Source organism: Oreochromis niloticus, linkage group LG8 (genome assembly GCF_001858045.2).
Source record: "Oreochromis niloticus isolate F11D_XX linkage group LG8, O_niloticus_UMD_NMBU, whole genome shotgun sequence".
In the NCBI taxonomy this organism is placed as follows: Eukaryota; Metazoa; Chordata; class Actinopteri; order Cichliformes; family Cichlidae; genus Oreochromis; species Oreochromis niloticus.
Genome location: NC_031973.2, coordinates 16,586,354 through 16,605,071, shown reverse-complemented (window position 1 = coordinate 16,605,071; position 18,718 = coordinate 16,586,354). Strand labels below are relative to the sequence as shown.

The window sequence follows — 18,718 nt, the reverse complement described above, 5'->3', positions numbered from 1 at the left end:
GCACACCGGACGTGTTTCAGAGAAGTCAGAAATGAATCAAGCACAACATTCAACCACTAAAACTAATTTAAATAACAGAATTATGACACCTTAATTAAAAAATAATGCGCTTTACTGTGAATTTCTGCTGCTTCTTTTTTTGTTTGCTTTTTGGTGATGGGAATTAGAAAATTCATGGATAACACAAATAATTATAATTTAGCATTTAAAAATATTCATTTATCATTAAAGAGCTCACACATAGTGGTGGATTAACAGTTACAGGACCAGAAATAATTCATTAGGTCACCACAAAATGTAAGTTTATGACAGGAAAACTTATTCCTACCTATTTAGAAAGCGTTACATTATTTGCTTTGCCTTGGATCAGTGTATTACGTTTTCCTTGCACAGTAATCTCACACAGCCATTTAACTTTGCCCCAGTAAGTCATCGGCCAACGTGATGTTTTAATCTTTTTCTCAGAACACTAAAAATAAACTAGTTTCTTAGACTTTTGAGCAGACTGTGTACGGTATGTTTCGTCCAGCTGCTGGTTTATGTGAGCACCTGAAAAAGTTCACAGCGATTGTGTAAAATCACCAAAGCAGGGCTTAAACTTTGTTACTCTGCTACTCCCTCTAATCCTTCTGATTTTAAGCACTTTCTTCAGAGGGAAATGATATTGACATAAGCAACAAGAAAAGGTACATTTATTTAAATAAAAGAAGCCAAGTCATCTCATTAAGACCATCGCAGAGCTTTGATCACACTGGAATTAAGTAGGACTTCCTTGTATGTTTATTTAAATGTTATAAATCCAACCTCTTAAATATAAATTTTAATCTAAGATACAGACATTCATAATAAGAATGTGTGATTTTTAGACTCCTTAGAATTTGGATCATGTGCATTTTAAGCATCCAACTGCACAAGTCTTCATAAACAGTAAATCTCCAACATGTTTTCATGACAAAGGACATATCCTTATGTGGCCACGATGGTGTCATCCAACAGTTCAGCAGGTGTTTTCACTTTAAGTATCATGTAAAATGTTTGACACGTCTGTCAGCATGATCATTTCTACAAACAATAGGAGCACTTTAGCCGAGCTGCTTCCATGTCTCTTCTGTCTCCTCCAGTCCAAAGAGCTTCAGATCAAGCGTCAGTTCCAGGATACCTGTAAGATCCAAACCCGCCAGTACAAGGCCCTGCGCAACCACCTCCTGGAGAACACGCCCAAATCGGACCACAAGGCCGTGCTGAAGCGGCTGAAGGACGAGCAGACTCGTAAGCTGGCCATCCTGGCCGAGCAGTATGACCACTCCATCAATGACATGCTGTCCACACAAGCTGTGAGTAAGGCAAGGAGACGTCGTTCACTTCACACTCGCACCACACCACCAGCACCACTGCTGGGCCTGGCTTGGGGGATCTTCCTGCCCACCTGCCTGCTTGTCTACCTGCCTGCCAACCAACCAACCAACCAGCCACCTCCTGGTCCCTCAGTGTTAATTAAGTTTTGTAGCTGGTGATCTGTCCTGCTACCTGCCCCTGTAGTTAAACAGGTCCTCCCTCAAAAAAAAAACATCCATTTAAAGTAAGAATATTGAAGACAGGAAAAAGTGATGACAGCTTTGTGAGAGGTTCAGAAGATAAATGTTAGAGGTTCTGCTATAGCCATAAATTCAGGGCTCTTATTCAGTCACATAAGAGTGCTATGAACTCAGTTTATCTGTATCATTTTATATAAATGTATCACTTTTCCTAAAAGGAGTGTAGTAATTGACTAAACTCTGAATACTCTAAATTTTAAGCCATGGTGTGTAATTAGAACAATCACTTCTAACTGACTCTAAGATAAAATATCAGCTGTGCAGGGTCTGTTTAATTTTCAATTGAGGCTGTTTGGTCAATGATTAATGTGTAATCAGCGGACTATAAAGTCAAGGATGTTGCTGTTGTTGGACCACAGATGAACTCTCAGGCTGTTCCTTTATCATCACAGCAAATTATATAACCTTTATTTAACCAGGAAAAGTCCCATTGAGATTAAGAACCTCTTTTTCAAGGGAGTCCTGGCCAAGAGGCGACAACACGTTGAAATTACAAAGTTACATACATATTATAAAATAACAATTACATTTTAATAAACGATTTTCTCTGGCTCTCTCAATCTAGACTTAAAATCATGAAACATGCACCAATAAAATCATAACACGTTTAATCCATTAAACTTTCAGTCAGTCTGTGAATCTGTTCATTAACATCTAAAGTGCTTGAATATTTTAGCCTACCCTGGGGAAATAAGAAAAACTAGGGGGCCCAACAAAAAAGTGATGCCCTGGGACTCCTCAGGAGATCAATCCGGCCATGGCCCAACAAGGTCTTTTTCCCACATGCAACACTGCAAAGATCCACCTCTGCTGTGCTTTGTTTTCCACTTCACAGCTGCAGTGACTCCAGTTTAAGGAAAAAGAAGATAATTAAGTGAGGCTTAAATGCCAAATGAATCACAGCAGAACCTACAATAAAGTTTAAATGTAATTTAGCCTGATTTAAACTGCTGAAGCCTGCGACCCGTTCTCTTTTACATATTAAGCAAGAAATGAGCTGATTTATAATAGACAGGATTCTATTTTTCACAGTGAAAGGTGCCCTTACATTACAGCGTCAATTTCTAAGCCTGTGCCTCCTGAATAACTTTCAGACCATCCTGTAAAAGCTTCTCTCAGTCAGTCGCCAGCCTCTTAGTGTCGGAGTCATTCACATCTAAATCCTAAGTTCCTAAATGAATGAAACAAAGTAAGAAGACGATGGGACGTAACAAAATGTCTCTTGGATAACATGAGCCCCTGCGCTACTTTAATTACCTCGACACGGCAGAGTGCCACGTAGGTCCGCTAAGCCAAATCCCCGCCGCCCTTGTTTGTTCTACTCATGCTGCGACTGTGGCTAAAGTCTGTTTGGGACGGTTTCCCAAACACTGATTAAACTTATAATCCAGAGGTCAGAAAAATATATATTTATCTGTCTGTCATCTGAAACATGAGCCAAACTATAAAACAGACATGACACACAGAGGTCGAAGCACTTCAACCACTAACAAAGTTTGAAGAAAATATTATTTTATTAATTTATTTTGGAATATGTTGAATATGCACACACGCTTTTATTAACTTCCAAATCCTTTCCCCTTTTCTTCCCTTCCCTCTTCTAACCTTATGAACACTGGTGCAAAGTGATTCCACCTACAGCTTCTTCAGATCTCTCTCGGTTTGGTTTTTCCACTTAAACACTCCTTTTTCTCTTCCTCTTAGCTGCGACTGGATGAGACGCAGGAAGCGGAGTACAAGGTGTTGCGGATGCAGCTGCAGCAGGAGCTGGAGTTGCTTAACGCCTACCAGAGCAAGATCAAGATCCACACGGACACGCAGCACGAGAGAGAAGTCAAGGATCTGGAGCAGAGGGTGTCCATCCGCCGGGCCCTGCTGGAACAGAGGGTTAGAGCCTTTTGTCACTCGTGTTCAAAGTAAAGCTTCTTAGAATAAAGTGCAAGAACCTCAAACAAGCAAACAGAGAAGATCCCAGACAGGTGTAGCTCATCTTTTCACAGTCGCTGACAACACCCAGATGGCAAGATGTTTTTGGTGTCCGTCATCCAAAGTTCTCCTACAGGCCACATTTGGCCTCAACTTGTGCCCCTCCCTGATGCGTAGTCCAGTTGTCTCAGTTTAGCCACCTTGCACGGGCCAAAATTCAGGCACGTCAGGGCTTTTGAGTCACATCCCGCCGGCATCGTAACTGAGCCAAACGTAGCAAATAAGTGCCAAAAATAGTCCAGATTAGGCTCGGATCTGTCTGCTGTCTGGGCACCTTTAACACAGTGTCCCCTTGCAAGCTGTTTTTGGAGCTTTATTTAATGACATAGACCTCTGTTTGTTCTTCTATGAGTGGAAAGAGTTTTTTTGTTTGTTTTTTAGCTGGAAAAATGGAGGATTGTGTAGCTATTGGTTAACAGTTACAATCTAACACCTGCATCTCCTCCTCGCTTTTATTGATATCTCACAATGACATCTGGGCAGCTCTGTCTCTGACGGATGATGATAAAAAGCTCTCCATGTCCTCAGACTGACTGAAGAATCATAGACTGTACATAAAAGATGGATGTAGCCATCCAAAGCAGGAATCCAGTGAAGATGTGCCTTAACCCTGCAGTCTTTAAAAGAAATCTGTGGATAATTTACTCTGATTCTAACTTGACCTCATTAACTTCATTCCTGGTTAGTTTATGGTCTGAAACACTACTTTTAAGTACTTTGTTTTTATTATTGCAATGATTGCACATGTGTTTTTGGTTGCTGTTTTGCTAGATCGAGGAGGAGATGCTGTCCCTGCAGAACGAGCGCTCAGAGCGTATCCGCACCCTCCTGGAACGGCAGGCCAGCGAGATCGAGGCGTTCGATGCAGAGAGCCTGCGTCTGGGTTTCAGCAACATGGCGCTGACCGGCATTCCCAGCGAAGCCTACCCCAAGCAGGCCTACTCCAACGCGCCGCCCTCCAGCTCCCGCTCAGCTGGCCACTGGAGTCACGGCATCCACCCGCAGAACGTGCCCTCCCAGCAGCTCTCCCGCCGCAGCCACAACAGCAGCGGCGGCGGGGATCGCAGGGGCGAGTCCTCCTCTTCCTCGCACGGCCTGGGCATGGCCCTGGGGCTGGGCCGGGAGGGGAGGGAGATGCACCACTCGTCGCGCTCTTCCGCCTCTTCTTCCTCCTCCTCCTCCTCTTCGTCTTCCTCCCACCACCAGCGACACCACCTGCCCCAGCACTACCATCACCAGAGCACGCCACAGCTCTACCGCGAGCGGGAGAGGGATCGAGATAGGGAGCGGGAGAAGGAGAGGGAGCGGGAGTGGGCCGGAGTGCGGGGCTCCGGCGGCGACCTGGCCCACCCACACCCCCTGCCCTTCTCCCATCACCTGCCCTCACGCTCCTCCTCTCAGTCCCTGGCGATGCTGCCTCCCCCGCCCCCTGCCCCTCCCTCCATCTCCGGGCCGTCCTCCTCCTCTTCTTCTTCCTCCTCCTCGCAGGGGGGATTTACGGCGGAGGTGGCGGCGGCGGCGGCGGCGGGCTGGCCGTGCGTGGCGCCCCCAGCCTGATGGCCCTGAGAAACAGCCCCCAACCTCTGAGGAGAACGGCGTCCGGCGGGGGGCCAGGAGGCGCCGGGGGTAGCGACGGCGTCCTGAGCCGAAGCACCTCAGTCACTTCGCACATCTCCAACGGCTCCCACCTCTCCTACTCTTAGACAGCAGGCGGTAAAACAGCGGAGAACCCGGTAGGAAGAAGGGTGGGAGGGATTTAGGAAGGTAGCTACCACAGGCTGCATCTCAATACTCTCAGCTTGCCACCTTTCTTTCTTTCCTTCCTGGGCTGATCTCAATTCTAAACTCTTAACACAAAGGATTTAGGGACGTCGCCATTTTCTCTTAACGCACAGAAAGTCAAAGAGATCAGAAGCAAAGAAAGGACAAACTGACATTATTGAGCTGCACCCTGCCTCTTTAGACTCAGGGTGGGTGGAGAGGTTTCCTTCCATTCCCACAAGTATCAAAGAGGGAGGGAGGGAGGAATGTAACCACCTGTAAAATCACTGGATTAGGGTGACATTAGGTTAAAAAAAAAAAAGACACTTCTGTTTAATGTTTTTATCTTTGTATAAAAGTGAGATAAGGCGCGTGAAAGAGGGGACGATTAGCATTTTTTTCCCTGTATGTGTCCTCCTGGAACTGCACAGAGAGAGAGAGGGGATGGCAGCCATGTCTTCTTCTATGATGTTCTTTGCTGGAATGGAGAAAGAGCGAGGACGAGGGAGGAAACGAGGGTGATGTTTTGTTGCATTGTGTGTGTACTCGTATGTAGTTCGTAGTAGTCCAGATATTATCCAGCAAGACACGCCGAATGGGCAGAATACAAGAAGAAAAATAGGGTGGGGGTGAGGGGTTACTCTAATATCCAGACTTCTGGAGTTTGGAAAAACATTTTTTTATTGCTTTAAACTTTTTTCTTTTTTTTTTGTTAATTTCTCTCTTTTTTTGTATTGTGTATTTAAAAGAAAAAACACACACGTAAAAAAGTTGCTCGGAACGTCACCAATGCCTTTAAGGGGTTCTTAAAGGGATGTCGTGCCATCTGAATTTTTTTTTATTTTATTTGACGGCTGCGAGGCGATTCAAAGCCGAATACAAATAACACGGAATGTTTGTAAAGTTAAGAGACTCTTCTTAAAAAAAAACAAAAAGAGATAAAAGAAAAAGGAAAAATGGGATGAGGAAAAATCTTTATGTGGAAATGTACAAATACATATGGAGAGAAAACACATAGCTTTCTGGCATCCATGACGTATTGAGTATCTAAACAACATAGGTGTCTATGGGAGTCACTCCAATTGCATGAGATAGATGTGCAAAAAAGAAAAAAGAAAAAAAAACATTTGTAAAAACATGACCAAACACATTTGAAATGTACCGTACCTGTCCCGAGTTTCACTGGCATTTAAAATCACTCGTCCCACATTTGGTTAGTTTTTGGATCTTTACTGTACATATTTATGGGAATATTAAAGAAAAAACAACAAAAAAACAATCATTTGGTTTTATAGAGTAACAAAGATAATGATAGTAATTTTGATATATTCAAAAATGACTATTGAATTCAAGATTTAGAGTGACAGCTCCAATTGCATTTTCTATAGGTGTCAATATTACCATAACTAATCCTGATGTAAGTGTTGTTGTAATCATGTTCACGGTTATTTTTTAATTTTTATTTTTTTCTTGCGACAAGCAAAAAGGGCCCACTTTTGGCTGTGTAACAAACAAACAAAAAACACAAAAAAAGGTGATAAAAACTGTTGTCAGGTGTGGTGTGTTCAAGGTCTTAATGATTATTAATAAGGGATTATTGATAATTGTTAATGATTTATTTTGTATGTGTGTCGAGCAGTAAAGTCTAGTTATATTACCACTTCTTTCTTTTTTTTTTTCATTTTTAGACTGAATTTCAAAGAGACACTCTTACAACAACACCCCGCTATTCACGTGAACACAGCCTCTTCTGGACTTTCATAGAGGAAAAAAAAATTGGCCACTGGAATGTAAACGCTGGTTTTCCGTTTTTATTTGTTTTCAGGGTTAAGTTGAGAATCTGACTGCTGAAGGGTGCAGCATGCAATCAGTATGTTTTAAAAAAAATATTTTTAAAGTGTGCGGAGGAGGAAGTGGAAGTGAAAGGACGGGCCTCGACCGAGCTGCTGTGGAGGTGCGCCCTCTGGTGCCGGCACAGCAGCAGTGACAGCAGCAGACCGTCCACACGGATCAATAAGACCCATCAGTGTTTGGTGTGACGCCCACAGAGGGTCTCGTGGGCTGATATTTACTTGAAGAAGATCAGAAATAACTTTTTTGTTTCTGTTTTTTTTTTTATTATTATTCTTGTTACTTTATTTAAAAAAATGGAAAAAAGGATAATCACCCTGCTGTTTGTATGACTCAGAAACACCAGCTCAAGACAATTCCCTGTATAACCTACTACTTTATGCTTGGTTGGAATCTCAGTGCATGCATAAACTCCTTATATAAACTAAGACTGGTGGATTGGAGACAGCCGTTGTGTGTGGGGACATCAGTGTGACTGTGTTTTTAGACCGGCTGTCAGGGGTTTCGGTGAGAGGCAGGGGAGCCTCGGTTCCCGTGGCGAGCCCTGGATGAAGGAGGATGAGGATTGAACACATGCTCGGCGGTGCTTTGCAGAGATTTTTGGGGGAGGGTGTTGAAATTCTTATTAAATATTCAAGTCAAGCAATTCCAAGCTTGAGGAAGGAGAGGAATAAGGGTCTTAACACATGTGTTGGAAAAGAAATGGGGTGCTTTAAAAAAGTAATTAAAAAAAGATAATAAATTGATATTAACACATTAACTTGTCTTGATTTGATTTCTGGTTTTCACGTAACTTTTAAGTATCTGAAAAAGGGGCCTAAATGATCTTAGTTTCAGTTTCTAAAGTGTGAATATTTTCTGTTTTTTAAGATATGGCAAAGAACATCTGTCAGTGTTTTTACATATTTTTTAGGCAGTAGGGGGCTCAAACTATGGAGGACCAAAATTTAACATTTTTTAAAAAAAAAACTGTAAATAAATTGGCATCATCAATTAGACAGTCTTTCAAATGACATGTTTTTATTTGCGTTTGAATTCACCCATTTATTTATTTAATGTTATTTATCAATGTATTTTTATTTTTTAAATAAAATCCAAGTTTTCAATGTAATTCTTATGTATCATTTTTCCAATTTTAATATTTACAGTCTGCATTTAGTCTTTATATAGAAAAAGGCCAGGCTTTTGCTGATCAACAAACCTAGTGTAATGATGGCACTGTTTTTAAATTGGACAGACCAAATATATATATACACACATTATTACTTGTATGATATTTATTTGAAATAATATTTTTGTTACAGTTTTTTAATTTAATGCATTTCTTTTAATTGGCATACTTGGTCCTCCGTACCACCCAGTTAAAGAAGTCCCCCTCTTTAAAATTCAGGATCTCATATTCATTCTTTTATTTATTTAGACATCACTAATCATACATAACTGAAGATGGACCCTTTATTCTTACACTTACCAATGATCCCAGTGATTTTCTGGGCTCCTTAGTTTAAAATGAAATGATTTCCATATGATGATGATGATGCAAACTCTTCTAATTATCTATAATATATTCGTTTTATAAAAACAGAAAATCAAGTCAAATATTCAAATGCTTTTAATTGTTGTTTTTTTCCCCTAAGCAGACAAATGTCTCGCTAAACAATTACTCTCGTTCATTATGTTCATATGCTGAGCTGCTATTTGTCCTCCACCGTATCTCTGACATCATTATTATAGCCTGACTGGGAGGATCTGTGCGCACTGCCCTTTAAGATGCGTCTGTCATCGCTCCGTTAATGGAAAGTCACTCCGGCTGTTTTCTGCGGTGCAGATCTGTTCAGTAAGGGCCTGGCTGGAGGAAGGCGGGGAGAGAAAAAAAAACACGCACGAGTGGATTTTGTGTCGGCCGAAAACCCAGGAAGGAAGCGGGAGAAGGGACAGGGCTTTGCCGAGAGAGACGGAAATGAGAGGGGGGTGTCCAAAGAGGAAACCCTATCCCTTTAAGAGCAAGTGGGACATAGCGGTGCGAGAAAAGGAGAGGAGGGGGAGAAGAAAGAGGAATTAAAAAAGAAAAGGAAGAAAGAGACAGGGAGGGAGGAGGGAGAGCGGGCGATAAAAAAAGAAAGATGACATCCTCGCAGCTGAACGGCCGAGGTGGAGCGATAGGCTGCGGCCCGGCGAGAGCGCCGCTCGCCGGGGTCAGGGCTTGAATCCAACAGCGAGGCTTCGACAAACACCCGATTGGCCTATTTGGGGGGAAATCGGAAAAAAAATATTTGGATTCATAAATTAAAAACAAAGCATGACCTGCTGTGCTGCCAGATACGTGTGTTATAACCCATATTTGTTCTTTTGCGTAAAAATACGCATTTATTTCACGCAGGTTGGCTTATTGTTTGTTGCTAAAGTGTGATACTGTGAGATGCGAGGTTTTTTGTTTTTTGCTTCTTTTTTTCTGGAAGTAGTTTGGGCTGTGTGATCCTGCGCTTCACTGAGACTGCTGTTTAAATTAATTAAAGTTAGAAACCAAAGTCAAAGAGAGAAACGGGCCGTTATTGGCCTGGCCTGCTCCACCACTGCCTGTGTACCGCAGCGTGCGTTAGTCAACAGCTGCGTGCATTTTAATCGTCAGCACTAGGCTACCTCAATGAGAGAAACATATTTTTGCAGACGGCTTTTTTCGCGTTTTTCCAGAGGATCCGGGAGCCCGGCGTTTCTGCTGCCGGACAGGCGGCTGTTTGCGCCCCGATCAGCGGCGGGCCGACTCGAAGAAAGCGATGCAAAGACCGCTCTCTTCGATCTCAATCCAGAGCTGACTTTCTAATCTCCATCGCTGTGGCGCAAAATGGATGCTGCTTGGAGCAATTTTCTCTTCCAGGTAGGCACTGCAGGCCTCTCTCTTTCCTCTCTCTGTGCTCTGCTTTCACTTTAACAGCTCGCGTGCTGTCGCGCAGGCCTCCCCCCTCTCTCTCCCTCTGTCTGTCTCTGTGTGGGTCCACAGCTGTCCTGCAGCCCTCACTTCTTGCATTTACTACGCCGCACTCTTGGAGAAGATATAGCTGTGACTTGTGTTTACATTTGGTGATGGCCTTCTCCTTTGCTTCTCCAGAGTACTCCCACCCAAAACCAAGTGGAGGGGAGCCTCCAATCAGAGCTCTTGCCAGTTCATACGAGTTCTCCCCAGACCCCACCCACAGAGCACATAGCACAGCCTCCTTCAACTGTGGACACCACTGCTCTCAGTGAGGAACCTCTGCCTGGTAAGGGGACACTGCACTCTTAAACACCTGTGGAGCTGCTAAAGGGGAGAAAAAGTGTTTGTGGGGCAAAGGCAGCAGGTGAAAAGACCGGACACAGCGAGGCAGATGATGGCCACAAAAATTTGAATCTCATAAAATAGCCAAGTACTTAAACGTGCAAATGCAAATGGCAGTAAATGAACCACTTGTGTGGTCTAATAATGTAAAAAGTATACAGGTCACTCATGGATGATCAGGTACAAGTGAATGACACAGTGTAGAGCATCTCAGCGTCGCCTATGGCAACAGCATGAAGAATATCAAGTCATACTACTGGTGATCAGAGCAGGATCGTGTAGTTTATGAATATGTGTATTTATTTTTGCTGTCATAGAAAGCAACCTAATTTCTTTAATCCTGTAAAGCCTGAGCCATGAAGCTCATCACACCGTCTTCACATGTGTACCAGCAGAAAAATAAGAAATATGGAGCACTGACCACCACATCCCCATCTGTCAATCAGATAATAAGCCACCCTCTTAAAATGTGAATATTTGCGATTATGCGTGTCATCTGCGGTCGATAAGAGAATATCTTTGAGTGTCTGAAGAACTCATTTGTGAATGGACTTTAATCTCATCAGAATAGTTAATGCAATGGTTACTACAGTAACAACCCTGCGCAATATAGTGATCATATCTGCCAGTCATTTTAATAGCTAACCAGTTAGTTATGTAAGCTAAAAAAAAGTTTTCAAAAAATTCTATTACAGCTTCTTAAGATGGACTGAAAAGGCCAAACTTTTCTGCCTTGGATTTTTTTTGGGACTAGTTGACCTTCCAGAGGTTTATATTTAGACCGGCCACATACTCTGTATGAATCTGTTTTCCTGCAGGATGCCTTAAAGCACAGGTGTCGAACTCCAGGCCTCAAGGGCCGGTGTCCTGCAGGTTTTAGATGTGTCCTTGATCCAACACAGCTGATTTAAATGGCTAAATGACCTCCTCAACATGTCTTGAAGTTCTCCAGAGGCCTGGAGAACTTCAAGATATGTTGAACTAATCATACTATTCAGGTGTGGTGACCCAGGGTGAGATCTAAAACCTGCAGGACACCGGCCCTCGAGGCCTGGAGTTCGACACCCCTGCCTTAAAGGATCATATAAAGCTTTAAAAGTTAACATCTTTCTTTCTTTTTCTTTTTCCATCATCTGTCTTTCCTCACGCCTCCCTCGGCTCCAGTGAAGCCTGTGTCTCGGCCAGCTCGCGTGCAACACATCTGTGCCATCTGCAACAAGCAGTTCAAGAACAACTACAACCTGCGGCGGCACCAGTCGGTCCACACTGGGGTACGCATGAAGGACAGGGCCAGAGAGCAGGCGGAGGGAGCAAAGGAGAGAGCTGCCAGCCAGGTGGTGGCGGCAGCGGCGGACCCGTCGGCAATGGCGGTGGGGGCTGGAGGGAGGGCGGAGAGGCCCCATGTTCCCCTCTCCCTGCTGCACCTCTCCGCACCTCCCCCTCTCGCCCCTCCCGGTGTGCTGGCGGGCGTTCAGCAGCCTCCCCTGGGTGGTCAGGATGGTGAAGGGGTGGCCATGCCAAACGTAATGGCTAGTGTTAACCCTCATGCTCCGCCTCCTGCTGCTGTCGTCATGGCCACAGGGGCGGCAGTACAGGTGGGTCAGGGCCTTGTGGAGATGGCTGTCGTCAACCCCGAACCTTCAAGCATGTTGTTTCTTAAGCTGCCTGACCGGAGGGATGGTTAAGACGTCTTCTCCCCGCGAGCAGCTGCCCATGTGTCACCTGCTTTGTATTTGATTCAAATTCCCCAGTTTCTCACATTTTCCATAAAGCCCAGGAACAGAAATCCGTTAAGGGACCAGTAAATTCCATCCCAGTGTTTGGCACTGGTCCCTCAGTTTGAGAAACACTGTGCTTGGAAGCCTCCCCCATGCTCCCCTGCATGTTCTCTGTAACGCAAACAGTGTGAAAGTGGCTAAATGTTTTGCACAAATAGTGAAAACTTTGCACAACCCACACTTAATCTCAGCGTGCATCTTGCATGGTTTCCACATAAGAAACAGGGCAGCCAACAATGAACGCATTTCTTTTCACAGTGCTGCGGCGAAAAGCTTAACGTCTGAACTCTGTAGTGTGCTTATCTTGTCTGCTTTGCTTCAGCGGCCCACGAACCCCAACCCCAACCCCGTGAGGAAGAACCACGCCTGCGAGACGTGCGGGAAGGCCTTCAGAGACGTCTACCATCTCAACCGTCACCGCCTGTCCCACTCGGACGAGAAGCCGTTCTCCTGTCCCATCTGCCAGCAGCGCTTCAAGAGGAAGGACCGCATGAGCCACCACGTGCGCTCCCACCAGGGCGGCGTGGAGAAACCCTACATTTGCCCCCACTGTGGAAAGGCTTTCTCCAGGTAATGCAGCAGAACGAATGTTCCCGACACACGTGAAGAATTTCCTGCTCTGACATGTTTCTCATTTCTTTCTCTCCTCCCAAGGCCCGACCACCTCAATAGTCACGTCAGACAGGTGCACTCCTCAGAGCGACCCTTCAAATGCCCCGTAAGTCACGATTATCTCGTGTTTTATCCTCACTTAACTTTACACGTTTAGTCACTTCACTGTGTGCATAGTGTTCCTCTTACACATTGCAGTGCTTTTTATATATCTACATCTTCAGCTTATATATTGCAGACAGGGGTATATGAACAATGAAAATATTACCATGGAAACTGATGTGGCTAAAGTACGTATCTATTTTAATCAGATATGTAGGCATAACATTTATTTAACATTATTGTGAACATTATGCCTACATACGGCACAACTAAAGCTGGATATTTACACAGCCAAGATCAGCATGTCTCACCGCACACTTGTGTGTTTATGTATATGTGCGTCTACATGTGTCATACATAAAGATGTGAACTACAGATCTTTGAACTTTCGTTAACTTAAATTTGATAAATCTTGGTTTATCAACTATATGATGACGAACCGTGACAGTAAAAATGATAAAACTCTTTCGCACGGATACAAACAGACTTATTAGACTGTGGATCACTCACACAGTCCAATATAAATATATATATGCAGCCATAATGACACTTAAGTTATGAAATTCTCTTTTACTGTATCATTGTATGATCAACAGAAGAAAATCTTGCATGCCATTTTTTTGTTATGCACTTATTGAAGGGTGAGAGGTGCTGAGTGTAGTAGCACAGTCGTTACATAGTTCACGTGGCCCTTTAAACATACATAGATTTATCTGTTTATTTATTTATAAAAATAACTTTTACCACTGCTGTTTTTTAATTTTTGTTATTATGATTAAGTAAGTTAGCTTACCAACAGCACAAACAGACCGAATAATCATATGCTATGGGCATGCGCTAACTGTATAAAAAAGATGGAGTTAGCTGCTGAGATCACAGTGATTTGTGAAGTCTCAATTTTGACATCATGACTGTCACCATCCTGTTTTTTGGAGCCTGAAGTGAACATGTTTGGATACGAGGGCAAAGTGCCAAGTTGCCAGCTAACGCAAGATAGCAAACGGATACCCGCTAATAACTGCTAAGTAAAGAATTTTACTTACCAAAACTGGAGCTTAGGCTTCTTGAACAGGCTGTTAGTTCCATTAACCACAAAGCAAAGCACAGTATTTGTCTGATAAATGCCCTGGAAATCTTTCAAATGTCAAAAGCACCCCAAAGAAATTAGCTGTGGTACAGTGGCGCTAACAGCTACAGCTTCCTATGCCAGCATTAGCAGTGTGAACATTGTTCTGGACACACATTGATCCTGAACAGGTAAAACAGCTGTAGAGCCTAAACACTTTAAACAAATGTATTTCTTCTGTAAAGAAAGTCTGATGCCTGAAACAGTGCATTAGCGACGGACAGTGTGCGGAATTCATTTGTGGGTTTTCAAATATGTGCAGCTGTCACTAAGATTTTGTGGTGTGCAAAACATAGTATTGTAAAACTTCACTTTAAAAATTGTAGTTTGCAAAAGGTTTTGCAATCATATTGTCATATTGCTTTCTTTTTTTTCAGACATGTGAATCCAGTTTCGCTACTAAGGATCGTTTGCGTGCACATATGATTCGCCATGAAGAGAAGGTGCCCTGCCACATCTGTGGGAAGCTCCTGTCAGCTGCTTACATCACAGATCACATGAGAGTGCACAACCAGTCACAGCACCACTCATGCCATCTCTGTAACCGCAGTAAGTACAGGTGTTTTGTTGCACTACATTCAATATAAATTGCATTTTGAGGGAGGAAACACAGACATTAAAGCACACATAGACTGTGGACTCTGTAGTAAAAGCATAAAATGTCCAAAGCAAAAAGACCACAGTGCACCTGGCTTAACCTTTTTTACTCTTTTGTTCTTGCTTTGTGTGAAAGATGAAGCAAAAACAGAAAAGGATCATTTATCTTGCTCTGCCTGAAGAAAACCAAATAAATCTACCATCACCGCTACAGCACGCGCTTATGTGCTGCACTATTTCCTGGCTGAGTGCTGCAAATGCCTGAAGTCACGGCTGTTTGTTCAGCAGCTTTACTGTGATAGCAAACCTCCAGAATGTTTCAGAGAAAGAGTCCAGTGACTTTGAACGTGGCATGGTTCTTAGTGCCAGACCTGAGTATTTCAAAAACTGCTGATCTGCTGGGATCAAAACCATCTTTAGGGTTTACAGAGAATAGTCTAAAAAAGATCCTGTCATTAGCAAATCTCTGGATGACTGCGTTGAGTTGATAGGAAGGCAACAGTAACTCAGATAACTTCTTATTACAACCAAGTTATGCAGAAGTAAAACAGAGTATTGATTTCACCTGCAACATGGTGGGGTCAGAATTTGGTATAAGCTTCATAAAAGCACGGCTCAGTCCTCAGTTATATCAGTGGTTCAGGCTGGTGGTGATGGTGCACTGGTGCGTCAGATATTTTCTTGGCACACTTTGAATCTCTTAGAACAAAGTCTCAGAGGAATGTTTCCAGCACCTTGTTGAATCTTTGCCACGAAGAAGTAAAGCAGTTCTGAAGGCAAGCCAGGGGTACAACCCAGTACTAGCAAGGTGTACCTAACAATGTGGCCAGTTCACTCTTGTTGCATAACACTTAACTGAAAAGTGTCCATATAAACTTCACACAGAAGGCCCCGGCCAGATGGTGGAGTCAAACTCAGGACATTCTTGCGGTGACAACAGTGCTAACCACTGAAGTAAAGTGTATTTGTAAAATTTGAGACTATTAACGTGAGGTTCCGACATCATTATTTGATATTTATTTAGTGTCCCATCACATTTACACACTCGTTCTTTCACTTATGACCGTTTGCATATTTAAATATGGTATTATAATAACATGGTAGCACTATGGTTGGCAGGCTTGGGTCAGGGGAGTCTTGCAAAAGAGAAAAAAATAAAACCTTGAGTTTTTAATTTGTTGTTTTATGAGCTTGCTGCATTGTTTCGTTTGTGCTTGGATCTCGATTGCATCATCTCTCGCTGAAATAACGCCTCTCTGCTCTCTCCCTCTCGTCCATCAGGCTTCACCACACTGACGTACCTTCGTGTCCACGCTCAGAAGCACCACGGCCAGGAGTGGAAGGACAGCCCGGGGGGCTTTGGCGGCACCGCCTCTGGCGGCATGCTCGTCTGTCACTTGTGTGGCGTCCACTGCAAGACGCCCACCCAGCTCCAGGGGCACATGGGCACCCACACCAACAACCAGGCCGCCCAGAACCCCGTCACCTCTAATGTGGCTGCCAGCAGCTCCATCACCCTTAGCAACATGGTGACAGCACCCACCGTCTACGTCACCGGTAATACGGTGGTGGACCTGCTCGTCACAGACTGCTCTAGCATTGCAGCACCGCAACCCCAAAGTTAGCAGTAGAGAGCTCATCAGCAATAACCCCTGTCCTTCAGCAGAGGGCAAGGTCAGAGACGGTTGGAGTTACTCGTAGATGCTGATCCGATTTTAGTTTTGTCACATCCCCACTCACGGGTAAGGTTAGGATGAAGAGTTGAGGGGGAGATTAACACCAGTCAGTGCTCAAGGGCAGTTTAACCTCAGAGTTGCAGAGCTGAGGCACCAGAGAAAAGGAGAAAATGGAGGAGCCGGGGAGGCGGGCAGACAAAAGGACATTTGTAGCTGCAGGAGGTTCAGTGACACTAACGACAAACGTGGATGTGTTGCCCAGATATTTCCGAGTGCTCTTGTATGTTTAAAACTCCAATGAAACTGTGGTATTGTGAGCATCTACTGTATCACTCTCCTCTCTCTTTCCTCTCTCTCTGCCTCTCTGTCTCTTCCCTCGACCCTGGCGTCGGCTGCTCTCTGCAAGTGCACCAAGTACTGTATGTATATCTCACACCAGCTCTGATCTTACCTCCATTTTGCAGCTCACTTACTAAGAATCCAAAAGGCTTGCGTTTAAAATAAGTAAATAAAAAAAGTAGCAGGGAGAGAGCAACTCCCAGAAAATAAAACGAAGAATCAGTTTAGAGGGGAGGTCATGTGGACGGGTGCGCGGAAGTCTCGGCTCGACTCGCATGTTGGCTTGTATTTTGTTTTATTTTATTTGGTTTTTTCAGAGAATTAACTTTTGATTTGAAGCGGCGATGATCGATTCTTTAAGCCTCTTTGATTCGGATGTTTGTAGATCGGGACAGAAGACGGCATGCATTCGTGGGATGTACTTTATTCATTTGTCTCCATAAAGGTACAGAGATGACGAGAGAGTTGCGTTCAGGACCGTCAAGCACCTTAAACTTGTAATTGCTGGATTCCGTAAAGGATCGAAGTGGGTTTAAGATTTCTTGGATTTTTCTCGCTCTGAGTCTTCCTCTCTGGGTCTAGCCTTTGAAATTAAAAAAAAGAAAAAAGAAAAAGCAAGAAACAACTGCTAACAAACACTTCAGCTTCTGACATGGCGAAATCTTGCACCTGAGAACTACCTTTTTGCATGAAAACAAGCTAGCTCAGTCATGCGTATTGTTAGGGAGCTGTGATGACAAAAGAAACTTTTCAGCAGTTCCACTAAGTAAGTTAGTTGGCTGTAAACAATAATATTTATAAAAGTGTTGATTTCATTCAGACATTTTTAACATTGTTGGCCATTCATTTGATTGTATCGCCACAGTCCTTTTGTTTTCTCTATGTACCAGTCCAATGAGTGAAACTTATGCATTAGATTTAGTCATTTAACCCTCTGTATAGCACATAATGTTTCAAACACGTCATTTTGCATTAATCATGTGAAGAATGGACTTTTTTTTGAGTTATATTGTGGGTGATTGAGTGGTGTTGAAAGGGCTTCTAAAGTCACAAGTTGGAGTTTGATGACATAAGTCGGAATTTGCTGTAAACTAAATCCTGGTTTCGTACTGGAGCGAGTTTTCAGTTTTGTGTTGATACGTTATCTCGAGATTCATAGTTGTTTTCACCTTTTTTTTTTTTTTTCCTTTTTCTTTTCCTTTGGAAATACGTTCTTCCTGTTGAGAAAATTAGTGAATTACTACAAGTTAATTTTTAGCTTTTCTCCATTACATTAAGAAAAAAAGTAATACCTCTACTCTAGGATTCTGTACAGCTCTTGTGATACATCTTAATGCCTTATCGTACTCAACTGCATTTTAATTCTTTTATGATAAAATATTTCAAATCTTAGTCATGGATTCATTAAGAATATTAATGGGATGTATTTATATTTATATTTTTATATTTCTCAACAGTATGCATGTCTAAAAGGTTGTTAGAGCAAAAAAAAATCAATGATGCTTACTACAGTCATAAATATTATGTTATTTTGTAGATGCAGTAGAGTTCATGTTATTATTTTGTAATTTGGACAATTTAAATTAAAAAGAGTAAATGGGCACTGGTTTGTGGGCTGATTCTTTCTCCGACCGTGGAAGATGATCGTCCATCCATCTCGGTCCCGGTGGGGCCTGGAGCCTCTTTCAGTAGATACTGAGTAAATGGCAGGGTACATGCAGGACAGGTCTCCACTCCATCACAGGGCTAACTCAGAGAGACAGGCAATCATTCACACCCCCGCCAACTAACCTAACGTGCATGTCTTTGGACTGTGGGAAGAAGCCAAAGCAGCCACAGGGAGAACAAAACCTTCTGCTGTGAGGTGGCAGTCCTAACCACAATGGCACCACTGATAAGAATATAAATCATGAGTCTTCAGTTTAGTATTTCACATTGAAATAAACATTAAGTAGCCTATTAAACATAAATGATGCATAATT

The 18,718-nt window shown here is 43.2% G+C and overlaps 2 protein-coding genes across 3 annotated transcripts in view; both read left to right on the top strand.

The window, feature by feature from the left end:
* The window catches only part of taok2b (TAO kinase 2b), a 29,623-nt gene extending 21,670 nt beyond the window's left edge, over positions 1–7,953 (top strand). The window contains 4 exon segments of the mRNA XM_019362623.2: positions 1,122–1,334; positions 3,300–3,482; positions 4,353–5,093; positions 5,096–7,953. Coding sequence (XP_019218168.1) covers positions 1,122–1,334; positions 3,300–3,482; positions 4,353–5,093; positions 5,096–5,284 — 1,326 coding nt within the window. The 3' untranslated portion in view covers positions 5,285–7,953.
* Positions 7,954–8,942: 989 nt separating this feature from the next.
* mazb (MYC-associated zinc finger protein b (purine-binding transcription factor)) lies at positions 8,943–18,339 on the top strand. Of its 2 annotated transcripts, none has more exons than XM_019362622.2 (7): positions 8,943–10,068; positions 10,300–10,450; positions 11,671–12,101; positions 12,607–12,854; positions 12,939–13,002; positions 14,502–14,673; positions 16,003–18,339. In XM_019362622.2, the coding sequence occupies exons 1-7, from the start codon at positions 10,036–10,038 to the stop codon at positions 16,344–16,346; spliced, it is 1,443 nt and encodes a 480-aa protein (XP_019218167.1). In that variant the 5' UTR covers positions 8,943–10,035; the 3' UTR covers positions 16,347–18,339. The 2 variants fall into 2 exon arrangements, with proteins under 2 accessions (XP_019218167.1, XP_005463914.1); XM_005463857.4 differs by having other exon boundaries at positions 8,946–10,068; positions 11,671–11,777.
* The last annotated feature ends 379 nt before the right edge of the window (positions 18,340–18,718 follow it).